The 24,384-nt window shown below is 40.9% G+C and overlaps 1 protein-coding gene across 1 annotated transcript in view; it reads left to right on the top strand.

The window, feature by feature from the left end:
• LARGE1 (LARGE xylosyl- and glucuronyltransferase 1) overlaps positions 1-24,384 on the top strand; it is a 405,097-nt gene that overhangs the window by 153,339 nt on the left and 227,374 nt on the right. Inside the window, 1 exon segment of the mRNA XM_048499683.1 lies at positions 19,100-19,401. Within this exon segment, the coding sequence (XP_048355640.1) occupies positions 19,100-19,401 (302 nt within the window).

Genomic DNA, 24,384 nt, shown 5'->3' with positions numbered 1-24,384 from the left:
AACACAAAAAAAAGAGAACAGAAAATGACAGTGCTTTGTATAGGTTAATCTTTTAAAATGATTACTATGATTGGAATTAAAAAGGAAGTTTTTGTCTGCTCTCTGCAGTGCAATGTATACAGTTGTGTCCTGGAAAACTGGACCTTCTTGTATCTATTTATTGCGCTTTCCCTCTTTTTCTGACACTTTTAGCTATATGTGTATAATGTCTTTGACAATTTAGTGTAATGCTTTCTGCATCTGATGAAGTCGACTCTAGCTCATAAAGTCTTGTGTTGCAAGAAATTGGTTATTCTTTATACTGCTATAAGACAATTTGTTTCGGCTTCAGCAGATTATCATGATTGCCTTCCTCGAATTAATGTTTAGAAAGTGACTGAACCTGAAGTTTTATTTAGGGTCTGTATAAACCTTTTGCTTCAATCCTGTCTGTAGTGTTATAAAATTAATAAGAGTGAGTTTAATCTAGAAGCACATTGTAAAAAGAAGGCCAATGGAAAATGTAATGAATGAATGGAAAGTATTTTTATGATGGCAAAGCCCCTTTAATTCGCAAGATGCTTGACATTTCTGTACTGAATGGGATTAAAATGAGAGGGAAAGTCCCTATTGAACTTGGTGGAATTTGTTTCCAAGGGTTGCAACATAGGATTGGATTTGAAATGCGGGAACTATTTTGTTCTTTGTTTAGAATGGGGGTGAGAGAATGAGACATGTTTTTGTATCTCCCCATTCTGAAAATGTGACAAATCTGTCTAAGTCTATTTCTGGGGGGAAATTCATTTTTAATATGAGCATCTTATTTTGATTAAAAAGTTTGTGGTGCATTCTCCCAGTTAAAATATTCATGTACTATTTTCCCTGCTTTTTAAAAAGAATTTTAGAAATGGGGAGAAATGTTAATTGTACTGAATGTTCTTGTACATATAGAGTCCGTTTGGGTAAAAGCCAATATTTTTGGCAGGGCTTTAGCTAAGGCCCTTTCCGCACATGTGCAGAAACGCACTTCTGCCAGCATGAAGTATGCCGGTGGAGGCTCAGGGACTGTTTGCACGCTAGCATGCACGCAGCCCTGACTTCTCCTGCAGCCGGAGAGGTAGCTCCATGCGGAGCCGCCTCTTGATGGTCCCCCTCCACTCACCGTCTTGTGCAGTGTCCCTCTGGAGGGCTGCAGAGACCCAGTTGCAGGGCAGCATGGGCGGGCCTCTGCAGCCCTCCAGAAGGACGCTGCACAAGATGGTGAGTGGAGCCAACGGGGAAAACAGTGGCTTCCTGGCGGTGCAGTTCGCGCCGCGGGGAACAGGCTGTTTTTCGAAAACCTCGCTCATTGAAAAAAGTTTTCAGGGGCGGCTTCTTGCCCACCCCTGTCCCCTGAAGTTTAGAGAGTCACCTGACAAGCAGCCATTTGAGTGCACCTCTTGCTTTCTCAGCATATCCACCTTCGCTTTACCAGACACAAGACGGTCCTCTGGCTGCTGAGAGGGGGCTCTCTGGTCGCTGGCTCTAGTAGATGTTTAGTCAGAAGGATGTCCTCCTGCCTTCGGTGGAATTTACTCCCAAGAAATCCAGTTGGATCACAGCTTTGTGCTTGTTCAAATATCACAGCTATGTGTGCTTGTCTCAAACCTATCTCTGTAACTTCCAGCAAGGGAGGTTGCCTGTCGCTTCTTGTAATTAATTTTGGTGCCGTAGATCTTGCATTATTTTGCTAGACAATTAAAATTTCATATTAAAAGAATGTTAAAAGAAAAAAAGGTGCTTCTGAACTCTCTGAATTGCTGGCCCGAGGAGTGGGAGGAACTGCTGTTGGCTGGGTGTGGGAAGGCAGGGAGGAGTTAGAAAACACAAAGAGAGCCAAATGCATGCTGATTCATTTCCCCAGAAAAGGGAGAGGAAAAGCTGTACTTTCACAGGTTTCATAAACCACAGAAATTCTCTGAGCTGAGGCAGGTGAGTTTGGGAGAGGGTAAAACACATGCATTATGGAGAATCCAATCTGGGAGGAATGTACACTCAATGCAAAGGAGAGCAGAAGTGCATAAATGGCCAGTGAGAACTGTGTGAATAAGATGGTTTTCCTTTTGTTTGCCACACAAGAAACAAATTGGTGTCGGATTCAGCACTGGGGAGCTGATGATATATTGACCTCCCACTGCACAGTGCTGTGTTACATTTATGGTGCTACTTAATAATGACTTAGAATACCACATTCTACGCATTTCAGAGACTTAAGCATTGTAGCTGATTCCATGGAACTTGATGAGTTTTGCCACTTGCTTCAATAGGAATAAACTTTGGCACAAAATGTGCGAATTTTCCTTGTGTAGTAGGATTGAAGTCAACAGTTTGCATGTATTTTGACTACATTAATTCATCACTAACATTAAGAATGGATGCATTTGTCCCTACACTTACAGTTCAGTGTTTGGAGATGCAGCCAGGTGGATAAATAAGTGGTATTCAATGAAAATCAAACAATTTAGTTGTCTCTGGGCTGCATATATATAATACAGGCTGTATATTTATTCCTTTATTTTAAGTCCCTGCTTTCTTATAAAATTCCTTTCTGAACTTCTTTTCAGAGGAATATGATAATTTTAGATAAAGATCAGCAAATTCCTTAGCATGTATGCCACTTTGGATTTGTCACTTTACTTTTTTGTGGGTGTTTTAAATGTATAGGGCAGCTGCATTTTTAATGGAAGGATTGAACTCTATTTATGCTATGAAGGTAAATGTTTTTTTTTGTTGAAAGATGAATCCTTTTTGTTGAAAGATGAATCCTGTTTGTTAGAAACTTAAAGAATAAACTACTCTACAATGCTAAACCTTTTATGTGTGTTCTTTCCTTGGGTTGGATGCTGTGGATTTTTCACTGGTGGAGACAGATCTGTCCTTGAAGAAGAAGAGTAGGTTTTAAACCAACTTTTCTCTACCTCAGGGAGTTCTCTACTTCAGGGAGTTCCAATCACATTCCCTTACTCTCCCCACAACAGGCACTTTGTAAGATAGGTAGGGCTGAAGAACTGTGACTAGCCCAAGGTCATCTAGTAAATTTCTTGTGAAGGTTGGGGAATTGAACCCATTTTCCACTCTTAATCACTACAGCACGCTAGCTGTCTTGCCTTTCCCTTCTCCTCAAAAGCCATTCCTAAGAGTTGGGGACTCTCACAGAAAGACCCATGAAGGTCACTAGGGTTTCAGTGAGGTAGGAAATCAGACAGGATTGCCCTCTTCTATCAGAAGAATGCTCACTGGATCTAACCCCTTATTATGAAATTCTATTTTATTTGCGTAAATATTCACTTTTTTGTTCCAGTATACATCTAGAATAATGCTATTATTTCAGTCCACCGTTCAGAAGCACAAGAGAACCAATCATGGAGGGAAAAGATCAGATGCAACCTTTTTTCCCTTATTAAAAGCAATATTTACTTTTGCCTTGGCCGAGACGTTGGTGAGAAATTGCCTACTGATGAACTTTGTGACATTCATGCAATCAATCTGAATTTCATTGGAACAGCATACATTCTGACATTGACTTTTCCTCTCTCAAAAAAAACCTTAACAGCCTTTTATATCTGATTTTTAGCACACAGCAAAGAAGCACGGTGTGGCACCGCAGCAGCAAAATGATTTTCACTTGTTTGTTCTGAGACCATTTGCTGCATCTGCTAGACGAAGATCTGTCATGGCATTTTTTTTGTCTTCTTGATAGGGAGAAAGGCAACTCATTTGTGAGCTGCTTGTCTCCCTCAAAAGTGAAGATGAATGTCATAACGAAGATCAGCCATCATGCATTCTGAATATGCAGTTATTTTGCATTTTCCTCTGTTCTGTAGGTCTGAAGTGGCTTTAATAGCAGGTGCAGTGAATGAAAAATCCTGGGAAGGTAAGGACAGAATATAAAACTCTAAACATTAGAAATCTATTATTAGCCCATTGAAGATTACGCTGTCACTGGAATAATCCAAGTGGATGTTAACTATCCAAATGTGACTGTTTGCATTAAGCTTGTCCAATATATAAAATGTGAGAGGATCTGTTACATGAGAAATCCCAGCAGTATTTTTATGACCCGGTTTGGTTGCTGCCTTAGTAGAAAGTAACTAATGAGTAAATAATTCTTGCTGCCTGCTTGCTGATAATGTATATTCAAAACACTGGCACCCAGATCTTGCCTATAGTCAGATCACTATGCCTCAGAGTTCTCTTCAGAGCATGCATATAGTTGCTGATGAAGACCAAATAACAGTGGTTTTGTGAGCTCAGAAAGCCACCATGTGTGGCACTGACTGCAGAATTCAACTGCCTTTAGAATTTTAGCTTTAGTTCATGTGCATATTTTAAAGCAAGTGTCTAGTGCTCATGACTGCAAAGGTATGGAATCTCAGAAACTCTTTGGGGTCCTCACAGGCTCACATGGGGAGCATATTTCTGCGCCCTTTGCCCACTCCTGATCTCCATGTAGTGATCTGAAAATCCAGATACAGTCTACATGCATGCAATTGTGTGCAAATTAGGGTCTGTTCGTGAAATCAGCATTCTTCCCTTGTGAGTCCCCTGCTTGCATGTAGATGTAATTAAATTGACTTTCAAATCCATGTGTGGAGATCTGAAATGGTGACAGCTTGTGTAGTTGGTTCTCTCCTACATGGACTAAAAGTGCTAGAAAAGTGGCTGAACATATTCTATTTACTTTATAATCTGAGACTCAAGTCGGATTGCAGGAAAAAGCAGTGCAGTTAGACAGCATAGGACACCCAGTGAACAATGCAATATGACTAGGATTACAAAATTAGGGAACAATGTAAACAATAAACTATCTAAAGCAAAGGCATACAATTAGCAATACAGAAAGTGGGTCAAAGGTTATAAGACAATGCGTACTCACTGCAGTATTCTATTATAATCATGCCCTCCTGGACCATCTAGTACAGTTCTATGCTGTACTAAACAAAGTGAAATTCAAGGTTCCCCATTTGTCCTGTTCATCTTCTCTTGCTTTCAGTTACGGTTGGAGTATAATACACATCTCAGCTCCAGTTAAATCAGGATACTTTTGCAGGGATCAGATCAAATCACACTGTTCTAGAGACTTGAGTTGAATGCATCAAGGATGTTTCTTCTTCCATGTTGGTTACCTCTTCCTTTTACCGTGTCTTTTAATCCATATGTTGGATTTCAGATGTTACCTCATAAACTGAAGCTGCTGCTGCTTGACAGCCAAAAAAATACAGTTGTGTATTCAGATGCCTCAACACTGAGGAAAGTGCTGCACAAAAAGAGCACAGCCCCTTTTATATTGAGAATGGCAGAGTAGGATTTATATCTGATAGTTGCACTAAAGTCTGAAAGCAGGTGTCTAGCTTTTCAGGGACAGTTATCCCAAGGGTATTACTTCACTGACTGAACCTGATTTTAAAGTCCAGTAGTGCCTTTTTATCAATCCAGCCTGGCCTTGATGCACCAAAACAGTTTTATTCATTAAGCATTTAGGGAGAAAAACACACACTTCATACCTATAATTTTGCAGGAATATATGCTAACAAATTATATAATACAATCCTTACCTTTAAGTGGAAGGAGATTTCTTTGTCTGCTTACACATGTTTGTATGCATGTGAATACACACAGTACTTTGTGTTTACTGAATGACTGACTTAAGGCAGGGGAGGGGGAGCGCTGGCAGGAAAATGCAACAGTACACCCTGTCAACCTTGTCCCCAAATATGCTGCACAATCAGAACATAAATTCCAGCCTCCAGAATTGTGGCCACAGGAAAAAGAGTTCCTTACATTGGCGAATTCTGCTCAAAAGTTTAACTCAATAATTAGCAGCTGGAGTCTTCTGTTCATGAGCAGCTGAGTCTATTCATCAGCAGGAGAATGTGAATTAGCCACATCTGGGTGCTGAGTTAGCCTTTTTATCCATTGATGTCTCTAGTATGGCAGTGTGTCGTCGTTTTAGTGTATCTGTGGCATGCTTTTGTAAATTTAACATATTTCAGTGCAGTATTGTCCTTAGCGTTTTTTGGAAAATAAATATTTGTGGAATATTTTGTTGTAGCTTTCTACTGACAATAAGAATCTGTATTGTTCTTCAGTGCAGATGTTGTAGGTTCAGCCTGAGCTGCCTCAGAGCAGAAACAGCAGCTTGGTATCTGACAAAGTGAGCTTTCAGTCTTGAAAGTGAAAGTGAACCTCTTATGGGGAGCAGGCAATCCTGGTAGGGAACTGAGACATTTTGATAGTATCATACTCAGGAATCCTTGAATGAAGAAGGCCAGTGGAGGGTGACCTGAGCCATCAAAAGCCCAGTGGGAGTGTGGGGAATTTCAGAAAGGGGCTTCTCAACGGCACCCCACCCCCAGCCTCTGATGGCCCAGGTCACCTTCCATCTTCATTCAAGAGGTCCTTGAAGCTGACCTGGGCCATCAGAGGCTGGGCAGGGAGGAGAATTTCAGAAAGGGGCTTCTCAGCAGGGAAGCTGGGGGAATGGAAGTCTGCTGGGGGGAAGTTAAGGGAAAGGGCTTCCCCAATGCCCACCTGATTGATAATCCCAAGGCAGGAAGCAATATGTCTCTGCCCCCAAGTTCCCAAATTTGGGATGAAGGGAAGAAACATTTTTCCTCAGTTCCTCAGCAAATTGCTGTCAGCCTGGGCTGCAGAGAATAGAAGCAGATTGCTCCTGTCCTCTTGCATCCCCAGCTGTCTGCCCATTTTGGAGATTGTGGGTAGAGAGAAAAAAATTGCAAAAGCTTATTTCATCTCCACCTGAAACTGGCTGAATAGTCTGCGGGGAGTAGGAGTTCCTAAATTGACTGTGGAGGTGGATGGGAAAAGATACTGATTGCTTAAGATTCCTGTTTTTTTCTAAGGGCTTGGAAAGCAAAAAGAAGTTTGGATGGTCAGACTGAGAATCTCAGCTGATATCAGCAGAGAATTGGCTTTTGATTTCTTCCTCCAAATTTCTTGCCAAGTTCCTCTAAGACAAGGATTCTCTCTGCAGGACATTTAAGGGGCAGTTTCTGTTCAGCTGCCATTAATTCATTGGAAGCTGAACAGATGGGATGTTCAGCAGCTGAATACATCCACCATGAAATTCATGGCATCCCTACAACATACATATATTGTTGGTTTCATATGCTGCGCTGCAATCGACAGATGTAAAAATGTCATGTTTCTGGACTTTTTCAGTTATTAGGGTGCCTTGGGCTAAATCTGTACCAAATTTCTGGTTGTTATTAACAATTCTAATATTGCCTTTGAAGTCATTAAGTGAAGGGATCCAAGGGATTATGGCTTATGTGTCCCTGGCTGCTAGACATTACTTCACCCCAATTTAAGGATTGCTAAAGTATGTGAAGAGAGGCAAATGTTGTTTTTTGGATGATAAACATGGGTTCCAATTCTTGCTGATTTATAAATCCTTAAGGTGAACACACAAAATGAAAAGTAGGTGTAGGTTAGCCAAAGCAACTGAAAACTAAAGATACACTATACTTTGACTAAGCAACATACAAGTAGTATAGCAAGTGTCTTGTAAATTTAATCTCTACATAAGCACATAACCATAAGCATAAGCAATTGACATCATGCAAGTAGACAATATGTGATGGAAAAATAATTCTCGAAACAGTTCAGATGAACTGCTCATTTCCTGGAATATCTTTTTGTCCACTTATCTATATATATAAAAATCTAAACATGGGTTTGTCCCTGATGGTCTCCCTCAGAAGCTGCTGGACGGATTGCCCCCAAATTTTCACAGGACGTCCCTCCCTGTTGCGGGCAGGTAATCAGACCTTCAAATCACCGAAAGTCCATACCTGAGCCAGGTAAAACGTCTTTTTCCTGGCGCACCAGGCCATGAAGCTGGCTGTGTTTAACTGTCACCCTTAGAATGTTCGTGCAGCCTGTCTTGTCTGTGTGGCCTGAGGGGCTTAGAATGTGTTTGTGCAGATGTGGGCAGAGATGAGAGCAGTGAAAACAGTAAATAGGTAATACTGTTAGGTAATCACCGGAGGTGGAAGTGAAACACATACACACTTTGCTGTGCGAGACGTCAGGTGGGGTTCCCCCCCCCCCACACGCAGGTAACTTTCACTCTCTGTGCCTCACCCACTGCTACCACACAACACACATCCAGCTCATCCTCACACACCTCACTCTGCCCTCCCTCACATCCAAACACCACTTACCAACTTCCTCACCCACATTCGCCACAGTTCTCTTTTACTAAAAGCGAGCTGGAGTTTTCCTTTTTCTTCTAAGAAAATCCATGGGGTGGGGGCGAACCAACACTACCAGCTCTGTTTCTTTTGCACGTGGCCCTTTAAGAACCCAGGGAGCTGGCCTCGATCTGAGCGCCTCACCACCCTGCCTCTGCTGCCTGACTGGGATAGCCTGCTTGCCCCAGTTCTGCCTTACCCAAGCCAGGACTGTGCGTGTCAACCAGCCTCATTCGCAGCAGGATTCACACTCTGAACAGTTCCGTTGTGGAATGGGAAGGGTTACCTTATATTAAAAAAAAAAGACAGCACCATATAACGACGTGCATTGAAAAGGGAAAGAGGGATTCCATTTGACCACCCCAAGAGGCTATTCTGTGGATCATTGGACCTGCATGGACATCTGTGTGGTTTGCGGACTGTGATGAGAAGGACAGTTGCCACAGAAACGCATGGCCAGGCCCGCTAGTTCAGTATAATCCTTGAAGTCTTGTCGGCATTTTTATAAGATCATCTTCCCATTGATCTCAGGCACAAACCCCTTCTAAGGCTTTCGGCCTGGTTTAAAAACAAAAGCCGCCCAAGCTATGGTAAATTACCACTCTGGACAGGGTTCAGGTGAAAACCAGCTTCCACCTTCAAGAATCTCGGAGTGATCCTGGATTCCTCTCTTTCCCTGGTGGCCCAGGTCACACATGAAAGATAATCATTTTTCATCTTTGCCAGGCCTGGGAGCTGACCCCTTACCTGGCTCATACTGATCTAGCCACATTTATGCGGTGGACTACTGTAACTTGCTGTGTGCAGGGCTGCCGTTGAGACTGCACCTGAAACTGCAATTGGTCCAGAATGTGGTGGCATGGGTGGGACCCCATGGACACCTCACATAACTCCAATACTCCTCTAGTTGTGCTGGCTGCAGATTGAATTCCAGATCATGTTCACAGTTTTTGTATTAATCTTTAAAGCCCTAAACAGTCTGGGACCATTGTCACTTTGAGACTGCCTTTCCGTGTATACTTCTCAGAGAACATTGAGATCTACTGGTATCACCCTCTTAGCTCTGGCCCTAAAACCATCCAGCCATCTTCAAACAGAATCTGGGCTTTCCTAGCCCTGGTCCCAACCTGGTGGAACTCCCATCTAGTGAGAACCAGGACCTGGGGGAACTTAGCTCAGTTCTTCAGGGTCTGCAAGACAGAGCTGTTCCACCAGTTGCATGATTAAAGGCAGCAATGGCAGTAATTTTATCTTGGCCTCCTTCCCTTCTCTTCTTCTGATGGTTGATCCCATCCTGTTATACTTCTGCATAGTTATCTGATTAGCTCATTTCCCAAGATGACATCATAACTGTTTGGCAACCACTGTAGAAGATTATATTTATTAATGATTATTTTAGGTGTATAAATTTGGTTTTAAATTTGTATTTATAAGTATTTATGTACATGGTGTAAGCTGCTCTGAGCCTGGTTTACCGGAAGAGGGTGAGGTATAAATAAAATTTCTAGACTAGTCTAGTCTAGTCTAAAGAAATTTTAGGTTAATGAAAACCTTTGCATGCCATTCCTGTCATTTAGTGGTTTTCCTACCAAAGCATCCAATATACCATAAAATTTGATTATCTTTTCTATAGAGTCACATTTGGTACTGTGGGTGTGTAAAGGGTTGTCGAGTCACAGTCATCCTGTGACAATCCCATAGTGCTTTCAAGGTGACTGATTAAGCAGATGTGGTTTGCCTTCCTCAGCAAAGCCCTGCTTGGGAGTCTCACATCCAAATACTGACCCTGCTAAGCTTCTGAGATCTGACAATATAGTATTCCCTTTAGTTATGTTCTGAGCCACATTTGGTTCTAGAGACACAGGTAGCAGCCCTGCTGTAAAAGGTATTAATAATTATAAGGGAGGCTTACACTGCAAGGCTGTATTTCTGCCAGCCAGTTTAACTTATTCTCTGTCACATACGTGGTTAATTCTAATTTTACCTGGAAAAGGTATTTACTTCTCACTTCCCCAATTCCCATCCCACCAAGTGTTATCGGAGGTCTAGTGTGCTAAAAAAAATACCCAGCTTTTTTTTTTTGCAGTAGAGGGACTTTGAGAAAATAACAATTCATCAAGAGCACAGATGGTTGATTTAGAACCTAATAGGTATTAACACACTATTTTCCCCAAGCTTCGCTCCTGATATTGATAATGTGTTATCTTTGCCAAGCCTTCCCTCTTGATAACACGTTATCTTTGTCAAACCAAGCCTGTGATAAAATCTTATTTTTCACTCAGTGCTTACTTTGATAAAATGTTATTTCCATTTGGCTCCCCTCTTAGCAAAAAAAGAGAGGAATGAATGAATGGTTTTTTTCAGATTTTTTTTCCAGTTGGAGTTGTACATTTCCCCAGGTCTTGAAAAGTGGGTTGCAAAAGAAAGTGGAGTCAGAACAGGAAAAGGTAGAGGCTGCTTGGAAGAAAATAATAGGGCTTGTAGCTACTTTTCCTAGGTTTTCAGCAGATGGATCTAACCTGTGTTAAGCAACTGGGGAGTTCCAAAAACTACTCAGTCTTGAAATTAATCATACTGTTTCAAAAAGAAATCATATTTGGAGGGGAATGCAAGTCTCTCTAGCCAATCCAATCAGTCATTCACTGGAACTATATTTAAGATTCCAAATAATTGTGTCATGGTTAAAGTTCTACCATTTGCCTGTTTTCCCCATCAGAGTGCCCAATGCAAATATGTTGCTTTAGATAAGTATGTCCTCTACATTTAATCTGGTGTTCATGTTGGTATCCTCTTTTCTATTGAGTACCTAAGGTATCATACACCTGTTTTTAGCAGCAGACTGCAAATAATGGGGATTATAATTGTTCACTGTGTTTCCCCTTCCCTTTGGTATTGTTCCTGTTGATTCCATCTTTGGTTTCAAGTTTCACTTAAAGTTATGGAACTTTTGGCAGAAAGTTTCTGGAATAGTTCAGCTATGCACTGTTTGAACAAGCCATAGTTCCCTTCACCAATCTTCTTGTGAATTCAGGACAGACAAAAGGAAGCACTTCTTCATGCAATGAGAAATTAAATTGTGGAGTTGACTGGCTGTGAACATAGTAATAGCTACAAGCAGAAATGGTTGCAAAAGGGTATCAGACAGATTCAAATTCAATAGGTCCATCAATGGCTACTAGCTGTAATGAGAACGTCTACATCCAGAGGCAGTAAACGTCTGAGTAGCAATGCTAGGAAGCAACATCAGGAGAAAGCTTTGAAACCTATGACTTGTTGGGCTACTATGTGAAACAGGATGCCAGACTAAATGAGCCACACAGGCATTATGCATAATTTGTATTATTAGTGTCTATATATAAACATTGTTTTATCAACTCACAAAACTGAAAATGTGTTCATTTTTTCACTTAAAAATTATGTAATGAACCAACAAATGGCCTGAAAATAAGAGTCATGGCTACTCAACAAAAGAAAAGTTGAAATGCAGCTGGGATTTTGAATGAGAGATTAATGATCATCCTAAATTGCAGTATTAACTAATTTTTTGTGCAGGATCACACCTTAAACACCTTAGCTTACACAAGATTGGAACCTAACTTTAAAATAGGAGGGATTTTCATAAGAACCTTATGACTTTCTATTTATTTTGTTCTGGATGTCTAGTTGGGCATGGTACCAAATTTCTGGCCAAAAGGAGTCATGGGCTCTCAGTGTCATTACCTAAACCTCTCCCTCAGAAACCATACTTCAGGGAGGGAGAGATAGTTTTTCCAGCACAGCCTATCAGTATCAGCTACAGCTATCTCAGTAAACCACAAAAAGACTATTTGGAGTGTCAGAGGACAAAAAGTAACAAGCCTAATAACAGAAGATGCATCATGCGTAGCATTCTGTGTCTCTTTGCGTAACCACTGTGTTTCTTAGATGACTCACACTGCCTTCCATATCCTACTATCTGTCCCCATTGATGGCCCCACCAGGCCAGGGTGTGTGTGTGTCCATTTTGCCTGGTGTTAAATTCACCCCAACTAATCACACAAAGGAAATGGAAAGCCATGTTGTATTTTATTATCTGTGCAGACAGCAAAACAACAATATAATGACACAAGGGAATCCCTTTGGGCAATCTGATACAAGTTTACAATGTGTTTATATGCCTACCAGCCTCTTCTGACCTATGTGATTTTCCTGGTCCACTTCCAAGTTCCCTTTAGAGTAACGTAGAGTTCTCTCTTATCTCAAAAATGTTTTAGGACTAGAAAGAACAAAGAGTTAGATTGCTTAGTCAACGGTGCATTTGGGCATCTTCGTATGCATTTACAGGCATGTGTGTTCAAGGTCTTGTGGCTGGGGATATTCATCTGAAGAAACCCAAAAACAAACACTGTGAAACATAATTAGAAGAAAGCTGTAGTTTTTATTGAGGCCAGATCGGAATAATGAGTGGAGGGATATTGTCACTGAAGGAGCAGTTATTCCACAGATCCAAAAGGCAGCATTAGGGTCATCCGTTAGTGGCTATGCAATCCACCCAGGTCTTTATGAGTTAAGAATCTCAGACAACCCCTGCTAGGTCAGACCAGTGGCCCATCTAGTCTAACCTCTTGTTTACTACAGCAGGCAACTAGTTCCTATGGAGGATCCACAAACAAGTCTTACAGGTGAAGGCCTTCTGATGCTGCCTCTGTATACGAAGAAGATGTCTTGGCTCACCTTTAATTCAGCATTAATATCCTCATTGTTCTTTGCTATGCAAAATGCGGGGGGGGGGGGGGTCTGCCTGCCACATAGATCAGTTATCTAAATGTAATGCCTAACATGAGAAATGGCAGTCTGTTCATGTGTGTGTGCGTGTTTTGGGATGTGTGGGATTTTGGAGTACAGAGTTTGAGGGTTATGAATATGGGACACCTGAGATGATCCATAAACTAATTAAACGTGGATTACTTAAAAGCCAGTTTTAATGCGAGAGAACACTGTGTTCAAACTTGTTAATTGGTTTCTGAATATAATACTTGAAATCCTAGTCCCTTTATAGTCAAAGTCAGTTCGGTTATTGCTGTCAATAGATCAGTATTTTATAATCCCATAGCATTGCTTGAATGTGTGTGTGTGTGTAATGGTTTCTCAGAGTTCTGACAATAAATGTTTCTATGGCATTTACCATCAAATATCAAATCATAGGAGGGAGCAATGTGTTAGTTGGGAAGCCTGGTGAAGTGGGAACTTGATGAGTTTATATCAAAAGTACCAGTCCAACAAGTAATGCTTTAAATGTCATCCATACGATCACATTGTTCCCTTTCTTTGTCTTCCTTGTCTCACATTTCATAGAGCAGGGATCATTTCCCCTATATTTCATAAAGCACTGCACCTATAAATGGCAATGTATATAATAGTCTTCCATGGATCTTGTGTGCATTTCTTTATTGTTGTTTCTTAAATGAGAAGCCTTCCTTAATTGCTTTGTTGAAGTGGGGCTTGACATAGGAGCAGCCAGACATACTCATTGGTTAGCTGGTGAGATGCATGCTGAAAGAATGTGCGGGTTTTAACCCAATTTGTAGAGGCAGCAAAGGCTTTCATACTATCTGGCATATCATTGCTGCTGCCAGTCCTTTAAGTTTTGATTGAGAAAACTTCAGAAGACCTTGCATTTGTAGATGTAAAGTTAAGGTACCATATAAACTCGTGTATAAGCCAACTGGTTGTATAAGCCGAGGCACCTAATTTTACTACCAAAACCTGGGAAAACGTATTGACTCGCGTATAAGCCGAAGGTGGGAAGCTGGGAGGCAGAGGGAGCCCCTTATTTGGGCAGTGACTCCTCCTGATGTCATTGCCCAAATAAGGAGCTCCCTCCACCTCCCCCTGGGTTTGAGGAAGCCCAGGCAACCAGAAGGTGGAGGAAGCTCCTTATTTGGGCAATGACATCAGGGGGAGTCACTGCCCAAATAAGGAGCTTCCTCTGCCTCCCAGGGTTTGATGAAGCCCAGCCAGCCAGGGTTCCTCTTCACCCTCCAAGAAGGGCAGCAACAAGCGGCTTGTGCAGCCGCAGGGAGGTCGTCCCGGCCACGCCCCCAGCCTCGGCAGAGCCAGCTGGTAAGCAGTGACTTGTGTATAAGCCGAGGGGGCATTTTCAGCCTTAAAACAGGGCTGAAAAACTCGGGTATATACGGTACCAGTTTTTAGAGCAAAGGAATTAAACTGGGTTCTCGCTCTTCTTTCTTCCCTTACATTTTGCAACCATTTCTAGAGGTTTCCATTTATCAGAGAGGGAGGCTTGCCTTGTTTACAGTACAGACATCTGGGGAAAATTGCTCAGCTTTATTCAACAGTCCTATAGACTGCTGTCAAAACAGCTCATCAGGCTGCATTCTCTAATTCCAGCTGTTTTGCTTTAGAGCAATTTATACACTTAAAGTCAGACTTGGGGATATAAAAAAAATTCAGTAGCCATAGAAATGAGAGTCTTAGCAAGCCCTGTGATCAATGCATGGAGACAAGGACATTAAAGGATCAAATGGTTAGCAGAAAGCAGCCTCCTTTGCGTTACCGACATCCATATGAGCAGCTCTGGAGCCAGGAATCCATAGCTGATGGGATTGGCAGGCAACAAAATCTGAAACGAATTACATCTGTCCTCCCAAACTGAGCATGTTCCTTCAACTCAACCCATTCTTCTACTGTAATTCCTGTATATACTCTTTTGATCTGTTGTCATTCTGTACTTTATAAGTTGTACTTTAAATATATTGAAGGGAAAATTACAGTCCGAGATTCGGGATGGTGTAGCATTCAGAGTGCTGGACTAGGACCCAAATTCTAATTCCCACTTCTTCACAAAACTCAGCGAATAACCCTGAACCAGTCTTTCTAAACCCAACCTAACTCATGGAGGATAAAACACAGCCACACTGTGCTCTGTGGAAGATGTGTGGGACAGATCTTATAAATGTACACATGCATATAGTTTTTGACACACACAGTGTCCCTTATGCAAATTTGATCACGATGAGTATCCCCGCTGGCTGAACCAGGAAAATGCTGAGTTTGTAAACATGAGCAGCTCACGAGAGGGACGGCAGGAAGGGCTGGGTCAATTCTTGGCTCTCATGGCCCTTTCTCATAGCCAAGGATCCTGGATGTTTTTGCATTCCTCTAGGTATAGCGCAGGGATCACTGGGGAAATGTGGGAGTATGTAGTTCTGATTTTCCTGCATTCTGCAGGGGATTGGATCAGAAGACCTTGGAGTTTTTCTATGTTTTTATGTTCCTATGTTTCTCTTAGTACCTTGAAATGTATCTGGGGCAGATGTACAATGCAATCCTAAACAGAGTAATATCTTTCTAAGTCCATATAAGCTCTATTAAGGAACGTAGTTGTAGTCTTACAAAGTGCAAAGCTCCAAATGAATGAGGCCTCAGGATTATCTTTTTAATTTGGAGGGAAGGGGTCTTATGCCTTTGAGAGAGAAAGAGACAGAACCTGAAACTTCAGTTGAAAGTAAGCATTGACATAAATAGATTTAGTAATTCCTGACCTCTTTACTGAATCTCCATGATGTTTGTTTGTTTGTTTGTTTAGATATTTACTCTGCTTTTCTCTCACACTGGGGATTCAGTGCAGCTTACAAAATAGGATAAAAATACAGTTTATACAAAAGACATATTCCAATTGCCCCATACCTCAATACTACCTTAAAGCAATCACAAGGATATTCCAAGCTGATATACCCCATATAGAGCCACGTTATTAAAATCATAGTTTAAGGGCTGTTTGGTTCTTGCCATTCAACTTGCACCAAAGGTTCATGCCTCTGACCAAGTGCAGGATTCAAATAACTCCAAAAATGTAAAGGGAAAATCTTATTTATCTGGCCCAGATGTTCCCAGTTTCCTTCTCCTGTTACTCTTGGATTAAGATTTTCAGTGACTCTCTTTACAATGTGACATTCTTCTAAGTATACTCCTTCACTTGTTTCATCCAGCCAATCCCATTTTTACCATAGATAAGTCTATCTATGAGGGCTTCCTGCTTCTTCTTGTGGTGTGCTCTCTAGGTCATGATTGTACTGAGTCCAGGCTGACTGGCTGACAGACAGCTCTACCTTTAAACTCTGTCTGGCTTATTAGCAGTACAATTCTAGACAGTTACACCCTTCTAATCCCATTGAACGGTCTCATTCTTTTTTCGTTTTGGTATTTATTTACCACCACCCCCCCTTCTGCCATCAAGAGAAATGGACTCTGAATTGTTATATATGTCAAATAAAGAATTGTAAATATGGGTGTGTGGGTTGTACTTCAGCATATAAAACTTCTCAGAAACATTCAACTATAACTGAATTTGAGTGTTCAAATGTCCCCGTAGTGAACCTTCCCAAGATTAAAGGCAATGGAATCTATCAAAATTAAATGGAAAACTAATTCTTATCTGATATTTGACCATTTTAAAATAAATCTTGAGACCTCATGAATTTATATTTCTGATAAGAGTGATCACAATGGGTGATATTAGATATTTGTAATCTTTTATAGATGCTTTTATGTAGACTTGCCATTGTTATTATATATTTATTTATTTCTGTTGGGGGTTGCAATTAAATTAGATTTTTTTAAATAAAAAAGAGGGTGGGTTGTTTATATCATTTTTCTTTGAGTGGAATAAAAGAAAAACCAAATATGTCACACTGGATCTTTTTATTTCTTTTCATTGCTTATCGCCAAAATGACCTGTCAAAGAAAAGGACCCAAACCACTGTGTTTTGCCTTGTGCCTTAAAGTTCGTGAGACAAACTCTTCATAGAAATAGTCCAAGCCTGTTTACTACACAATGATATAGCTTATTGTCAGCAGGAGCATTCATAGCGACTCTCTGGCTCTCTTTATAAGCTATCAGTCTCTTTATGGGTATAAGCATTAGAGTCAACTAGAGAATCTCCCTCAGCAAAGAGGCAAGAATTAAGAACTGAAAAAGATTGTCAAAAACACAGGTTGACAGTGGATCTCATTTTATCTTACCAACTTTCTGGGAGATTGTTTCCTCAAGAGACTGCACTATCATTTATTGTTTATTGTGTTCCACACTTCCTTCTCTTATTGCACTTATTTAGCATTTATTAAAACACTTGACACTGGATAGTTAATGTGTTACAAGAAGCTATACAATCCAGGGGATTTGAATACCCAATTAACTCATTGGACTTAATATTATGGACTGGCTACTAGCAGGACTTATATACAGAACTTTTCTGTGTGATTTGTAACAGGTCTTTCCTGCACTATCATTTATTGTTTATTACTCTCTGCATTTTGTTCATTTATTTGACTTTCACATTTATTAATGCACTTGAAACTTGATAGATGTGTTATAAATATTTAGCAGCAGCATAGATACAGTGGTCCTTGTTTTGGTCTGAGTGGTACACACAGTATCTGTTTGTTTTTGATGGTTTCACTACATAGGTTTCACTACACCCCCCCCCCCAAACCCTGATGTAAATACAGCACAAAAAAACCCCCTGAAGTAATTATAGCACAAGATGGCCAACACGAGCTCAGAAAATGGTGCTGATGAGCAAATCCAGAAACTTCAGAGTAGCATGGAAAACATTTTAAAGAGATCCGCACAGCTAGTGAAAACTCTTCCACAAAAGAATTGCTTCCAGAAAACCATTTTCAAAAAAGAATCGCTTGGGAACTGTATGCAAAATGTTTTCAGGTAGGAAATAGAATGTTTTGGGCTATAGCCATGCACAGATCCATGGTAGAAATATTTTATTTCCTGCCTCAAATTTTTTTTATTTGGTTTGTGCAGAAAGGGCCAATACGCTTATATTTATCTCTTTCATGCAGTTTTGTAACAGATCCCCTCCTTCCTTGATAATGCTTTGATAGCAGGAAGAGTGTTTGAATAAGTACCTACTTGTATTGAATTATGATTGAGTGTCTCTGAAGACACTCTGCAAGTAATAACCTCTTATCTCATAGACTTCGAAAAGTAAAACACCTGGCCTGAAACTAAATAGTTAGGCCACATACCACCATTTTGCAAATTTTGCACCTCCTCATGTTCATGCATCGGACTCTGAGCTCGTATCCTCAAATGAGGTTTTATGTATCAGAAAGTGCATACCTGGGGCAGCTTTCCCTACCTTAGTTGTCTCTGTTCTGAAACTTAAAAGGCAGCTTCTCATTTAATTGGTATCGGATATACTAATCACAGATCAACAGTACATATTATTCCGCTTTCTGCAAGTTCAGTGGAGTTTAAAAGCAAAATTTCTCTAATCAATTTCTCATATTCCTCCCCCCCCCCACTACCACCTGAGGTGGAATGCAGGTAAAATGCCTGTGTTTGAGCATAAGCATCTGTCCCTGCCATTATATATCATTCAATGTGTTTGTGAAATAGAATAGGCAGCTGTAAGAAAGAGGGCCTGATGGAAAATACCCATGTTGACAGAGTCATGTCACAGGAATTGTGTGATTACTGTTCTTTGCTACTTCATGCAATCCCACTCCAGTGAGAAACTATGTGGAAAGAGCAGACAGGTGAAAAGATCATTCATCTCTTCTTCATACATTCTCAGATGTTGGTGTGATTCTTCCTAGATAGTTCTTCCACCTGGTTTCTATATCTTTATTTTGCCAGAGGACTGGAACATGGAGTCAGCACTATAGCAGGTGACCACACCCCTGAGAAACCGTAGTTTGCATTATATATGCATAATCTTTGGTATAAAAGGGGACAAAAACATCATGTGCATGTTTTGGAAGCTGTTGGATGAAAAGTTTCTCCGTTGCTTCCCTGGAGCATAAATTTTAAACTAATAAATATCTGTTGTTGTCCCCCTGCACAGATGGGAAGCCAGTGTCATTGTCGCCAGTTGAATCTCAGCCCCACAGTCCTCGCTACACAGCCACAAGTCAACGAGAAAGAGAGAGTCTGGAAGTACGCATGCGGGAAGTGGAAGAGGAAAACCGGGCACTTCGCAAGCAGCTCAGTTTGGTGCAGAGCCGGAGCTTGTCCCATCGTCGTGGCAATCACTCAAAAACTTATTCTATGGAGGAAGGGACTGGCGATAGTGAGAGCTTGCGGGCTGGCATTGTGGCAGGAAACAGCTCTGAGTGCGGACAGCAGCCGGCAGTGGAGAAGTGTGAGGTAGGTAGATTATTTCCCTCTCTTCTGGAAGTGCCTTTGGTTCTTGGTGGTCTGCATTTCCTATACCCACCATTTGCCAGAAGTAAGCAACCTGTTGTTTGGGATAGTGTCAGATACTTTGAGGGCACTGATAATAGCCACAGCAAAAGAGCGTGTGAACAAGAGAGAGCAAGACCATGTTTGTCAATGGAAGTCGGATACAGAAAGATCAGTAGGTAAAGACAGCCCCAGTGTGTTAAGGACTGGAGATGTTACTGGGATCTTTCACAAGTTGCCTTTTAGTAATCCTCAGCTTTGGATCTGTGGCTGTTTTTTTTTAATTGCAATTCCTGGTACATAAGATCTTTTATGGATGGAAGAAGCATCATGCACTTTCAGCTTGCAAAATAGATCATGGTTATTAGATAAGGCAATGTGTTAAATCAGCAGTTCTCAACCTGTGGGTTGTGACCCCTTTGTGGGTCAAACAACCCATTCACAGGGGTCGCCTAAGACTCTTTGCATCAGTGTTCTCCATCTGTAAAATGGATAAATGTTAGGGTTGGGGGTCACCACATCATGAGGAACTGTATTAAAGGGTCACAGCATTAAGAAAGTTGAGAATCATTGTGTTAGATGGTATACAGAGTTTGTATTGGGCAACTTGGAATCTATTCAGAATCCATGATAGTTGTTTTAAAAAATGAGAAGGCCTTTAAGTACAGGCAAGAAACAGATGTGTTATTAAGGAAAATATGACACTTTACAAAGTGGGTCAAATGAAGCTGGTAGTGTTGGAAAGTGGCAGTGTTCATGGACAATGTTCACATCTGACAATATCCTTTACATTTCCTACAACACTGTGAGGTCCAATCAGAAGGTCTTCAGTTATCTTCTGTAAGCTGAACTGCTGATTACTTAAATATTAAAAAAAAAAAACTTTGGCTAGGGCACCTGATTCTGCCCGCATCCTCAAGGCTTCACCTGCAAAATGAGACTCATCTATTTTTTATAGGGCTGTTGTAGAAGTCAATGAAATATGTAAACTAGTTGGCACAATTCAAAGTTCTGGTTCTTGCCTAAATTGTGCCAGGGTATTTAAAAGGACCCCCTCCTCCCACATTGTCCAGCCTTCCAATTAAGATCTGTCTCACAAGCCCTGCTTTCTATGTCTTCACCTTCAGAGGTGAGGGGGGTGGCAACCTTAGGGAGAATATTTTCAGTTGTGGCACCTCAGTTATAGAAGGACATTCCTCTTGAGATTTGCCTAGCTACCTTCATATCTTTCTTTTAGGCACCAGGCCAAATTGTTTCTGTTCACTGAGGCTTTTACCTAAGAAGTTGCTCATTGAACACTGCTAGGCAGCCTCATCAAAACCTAGAGGCTGCGGGATGTGGTACCAGTGTGGAAGTGCCGCACCACCTCCAAGCGGGCTTTTCAGGGGCTTGGAAAAGGCCTGAAACCACACCACCCCCATAATGTCCTATAAGGCTAAAAGGACACACCACCAAAAGGAAGGCGTGTGTCTAAGGGACGGGGTGCATTCTCCTGGGTCTCAATCCTGGGAGGGAGCCAAGTAATGTTGGCTCTGCCCCTGGGAACTTCATGCCCCCATCCCCATGCTGGCGTGCGAGTGGGACGCCAGCACAGCCCCACCACAGCCCAAGGTTCTGGGTTTTGCAGTGGTGCTGTGAGACAGGCAGCCACCAGTCTGTTTGTCTCCTCCCCGGTAGGTTAAGCACACCAGTGCAAGATTGTGCCACTCCTTAGAGCCCCCGCCCCCCTGCCCCCACCCTCGTACCCATGGTTTGGATGTGGATGTCAGTTTGGGAACTGTTCTTTTAAGCTGTCAGTGGTTTGATTTAATATTTTGCAAGCTCCTCTCAGCGAGGTTCTGAGGCAGAATAAAAATGCCCTGAAATAAATACATAAATAAAGTGTGCAAGTGGCAATTATACTACTGACAGTAATGTGTTATGTACTATATTTGTCTGTAATTCTCATGTCTCATTTCTTCTTTTGCGATCTCCTGAAAACAGCCATAACCTTTCCTCTTCTCCATAGACCACCAAATACTCCCAATTTATCAGACTTCACTGATGGTAGCTGGCAACTTGAATTCCATGGCCATACCAACAGTCACAAAATGTAGCCAATTTTGTGAAGATGTGCAGTTCTAAATGTAGCACTGATTTCCTATAGTAGTTATAAAGTGTTCCTGATGCCTTTGTGCTCTTTCCAGATGTGCATGTCATTGTCACCCATTCTCATTGGTAGGTCACAGTCCTTCAGTTTAAAAAACAAAACAAAAATAGAACTGAAGAAGGTGATTCCTCGCTTTAGAAGAAAACTGTGTTCTCTGGTGACACTTAATAGAATAAGTCAAGGATAAACCAATAAACAATAAACAATGGAATCAGCAAGCTCTGAAAATAGCTGCAGGCAGCCATTGGGAAACTCATTTCCTAATTTCACAGCAGGGGCTGAAACATCTGGTCAACATAGAGGGTGTTTTCTTCCAAGATAAAATAACTGCAACTCATCTACAAACCTTCATAATTTGAAAAAAGAAAATCTTGACAGTTTTGGATCTGACTGGGTATGTTCCTAGTTATTTTGTATTTTTAATAGAAAAAGAGATAATCAAAGGATCTCGTATCATTAACAGTGAGTAAACTCCACTGAATAGACTTGAGCTATGGTCTGAGTAGCCCTCCTCTCTTCATATCAAGACAGGAGTCATTTATCAAGAGAGTAGCTATGTTCCACAAAGCAAATGCTGCATTTCTATTTCTATATTACTTAAAGATTAAAAAAGATTATTGTAGATCTTTGAAGCACTGATGATCTTCCCACTTGTTTCCGTGATTTTAAGAATTTGATCAGAAATCTGATTGGAAAGATTGGTATCCTATGACAGGTGTGTGGGCTGGGTCATACAAAAGGGTACTAGAAATAACTAGTACCCTTGCCAACATTATCCTAGGTATCCTAGAGCAAGAACTAGGTAGAATATACATAGGAGAAATTGGAAAGTCAAATCCTAACATGGTCACAGAGATTTAGAGAGAGTAAGAGAGTAGATTTGTGAGAAGAGAAACTCACTTCACCCAGAAGTTACTGCCTCAGATTGTTTTACTCATTATAGAGATAAGATAAATTATTTTTTAACAATTAAGCTAAAGAAAACATATCAATAAAATTTTAATTTGCTCAAATTAACCTGGAATTCTACACTTGTAACTTCAGAGGGTTTCTTCATCAGGACCTTGTAGCCCTTCTGAACTGCCTTAGAGCTTTCACACAATACTTTAGTTAGATTAAAAAGGGTGTTGGAATTAAATTCTTGGTGGAAATGATATAAACCTTGGAAAGAAAAGAAGAAATAAACAGTATGTTACACATATTTATTCATACATCAAGGAGGGAGTGGTCATTCCCCAGACAAGGAAACATTTATATCCACATATGGTCTCAGAATATCTATGCCAAAAAGAAGTAATCTTTATTAAATACTCCTGGTTCTGCTCAAATCAACAGTTCCATATCTTTCACCTCTGCTTCCACTGTAACTCATAATAATTAACCTTGAGTGCTTTCAAAACTTTACAGCAGATGATATAGAACTGATTTTTAAGATTGTAATAAACTTTCCCTTTTGTTCTGCCTCGCCTCTTTATGAAAAAATGCTATTTTCTTTGCTAACTGGAAGGAAACTCTGTAAGCAAATAAGCTCTGGCCAACTTGTCTTATGCTAATGCTGAGGTTTGGCTAGCTAAAGCATGTAGTTCTACAACCAGTTTACGATAAGGGGTAGCTTCTAAAAGGGGACTAGATTAGATGGCCTTGAGGATCCTAATGGTTTCCACCTATAATTTTATTTACTCAGTGTGGATTAGCACTGTGCCTCAGGCAATGGTTATATAAAACATAACACCTTGCTGCCCTTTCATTACATCCATCTTAAACATGACTGTGATGATAGCTTACATTTTCTCATTTTAAGGATTCACCTAGTGATTCTGTGACAGAATGTTAGCTTAATTTAAACATCCTTATTATCTGATTTGCCTTCAGGGTTCTCATTGTTTATCCTATTACTGGAAATGCCAGTTATGTGTTTACTTGAGATCCTTGTATTTCCTCATCCCATCCCATGGTTTGTTTTCCTTCGTCAGTGATTATCTGAGCTGTTGTGGTTGTTATTGACATACAGGGCTGTTTGCAGCAAGAGGAGGGACAGGAGAGATTTACTTTTAATAAGGAAGGTTTAAGAAAGGGTTCTAAAATAGGCATAGTTTTGCCTGCTGTGGTGGAAGATCTCTCACTAGCAACCTGTATTTTCTTCCACCATTGCTTTAGCAGGCAGGAGAAAAATAACAAATATCATGGTCATGGTGCAATGTGATATCACTTCCAGAGGAAGCCCAGAAGTTCCATCACATTACTCTAGAACAGTGGTTCTCAACCTTCCTAATGCTGTGACCCTTTAATACAGTTCCTCATGTTGTGGTGACCCCCAACCCTAACATTTATCCATTTTACAGATGGAGAACACTGATGCAGAGAGTCTTAGGCGACCCCTGTGAAAGGGTCGTTCGACCCCCAAAAGGGTCCCGACCCCCAGGTTGAGAACCACTGCTCTAGAATTCAATGGATTCTAGAGTGGTTTTAGTAATCCCTTATGATGATTGATGTTATTTCTGAGGGGAAGTCACAGAGTTTCGAGCAAGGTGACAGTGGTACCCTCCATGTCCGTTCTCCCCAGTTCCTGTCAGGTTCCAGCCACTGGGGAGCAACTTTAACCAGACAGGTAGAGAAATCAACACTACTGTACTAATACTGATTCGTTGGTTGCAGTTGATTAAAATCTGTAAAGGTTTTGAAGTATCCCTTTTGAGAATCACCGTAATTCAAAATGGTAATTGTAGATCAGTGGTAGAGCAAACAACATTCAGAACCTTCCTAATTCAATCCCTCAGTAAAAAAAATAATTGGTAGCC

This window comes from Sphaerodactylus townsendi, linkage group LG06 (genome assembly GCF_021028975.2).
Source record: "Sphaerodactylus townsendi isolate TG3544 linkage group LG06, MPM_Stown_v2.3, whole genome shotgun sequence".
NCBI classification, from domain to species: domain Eukaryota; kingdom Metazoa; phylum Chordata; class Lepidosauria; order Squamata; family Sphaerodactylidae; genus Sphaerodactylus; species Sphaerodactylus townsendi.
The sequence above is the reverse complement of the archived record's forward strand: the minus strand, read 5'-3'. Positions and strand labels throughout refer to the sequence as shown.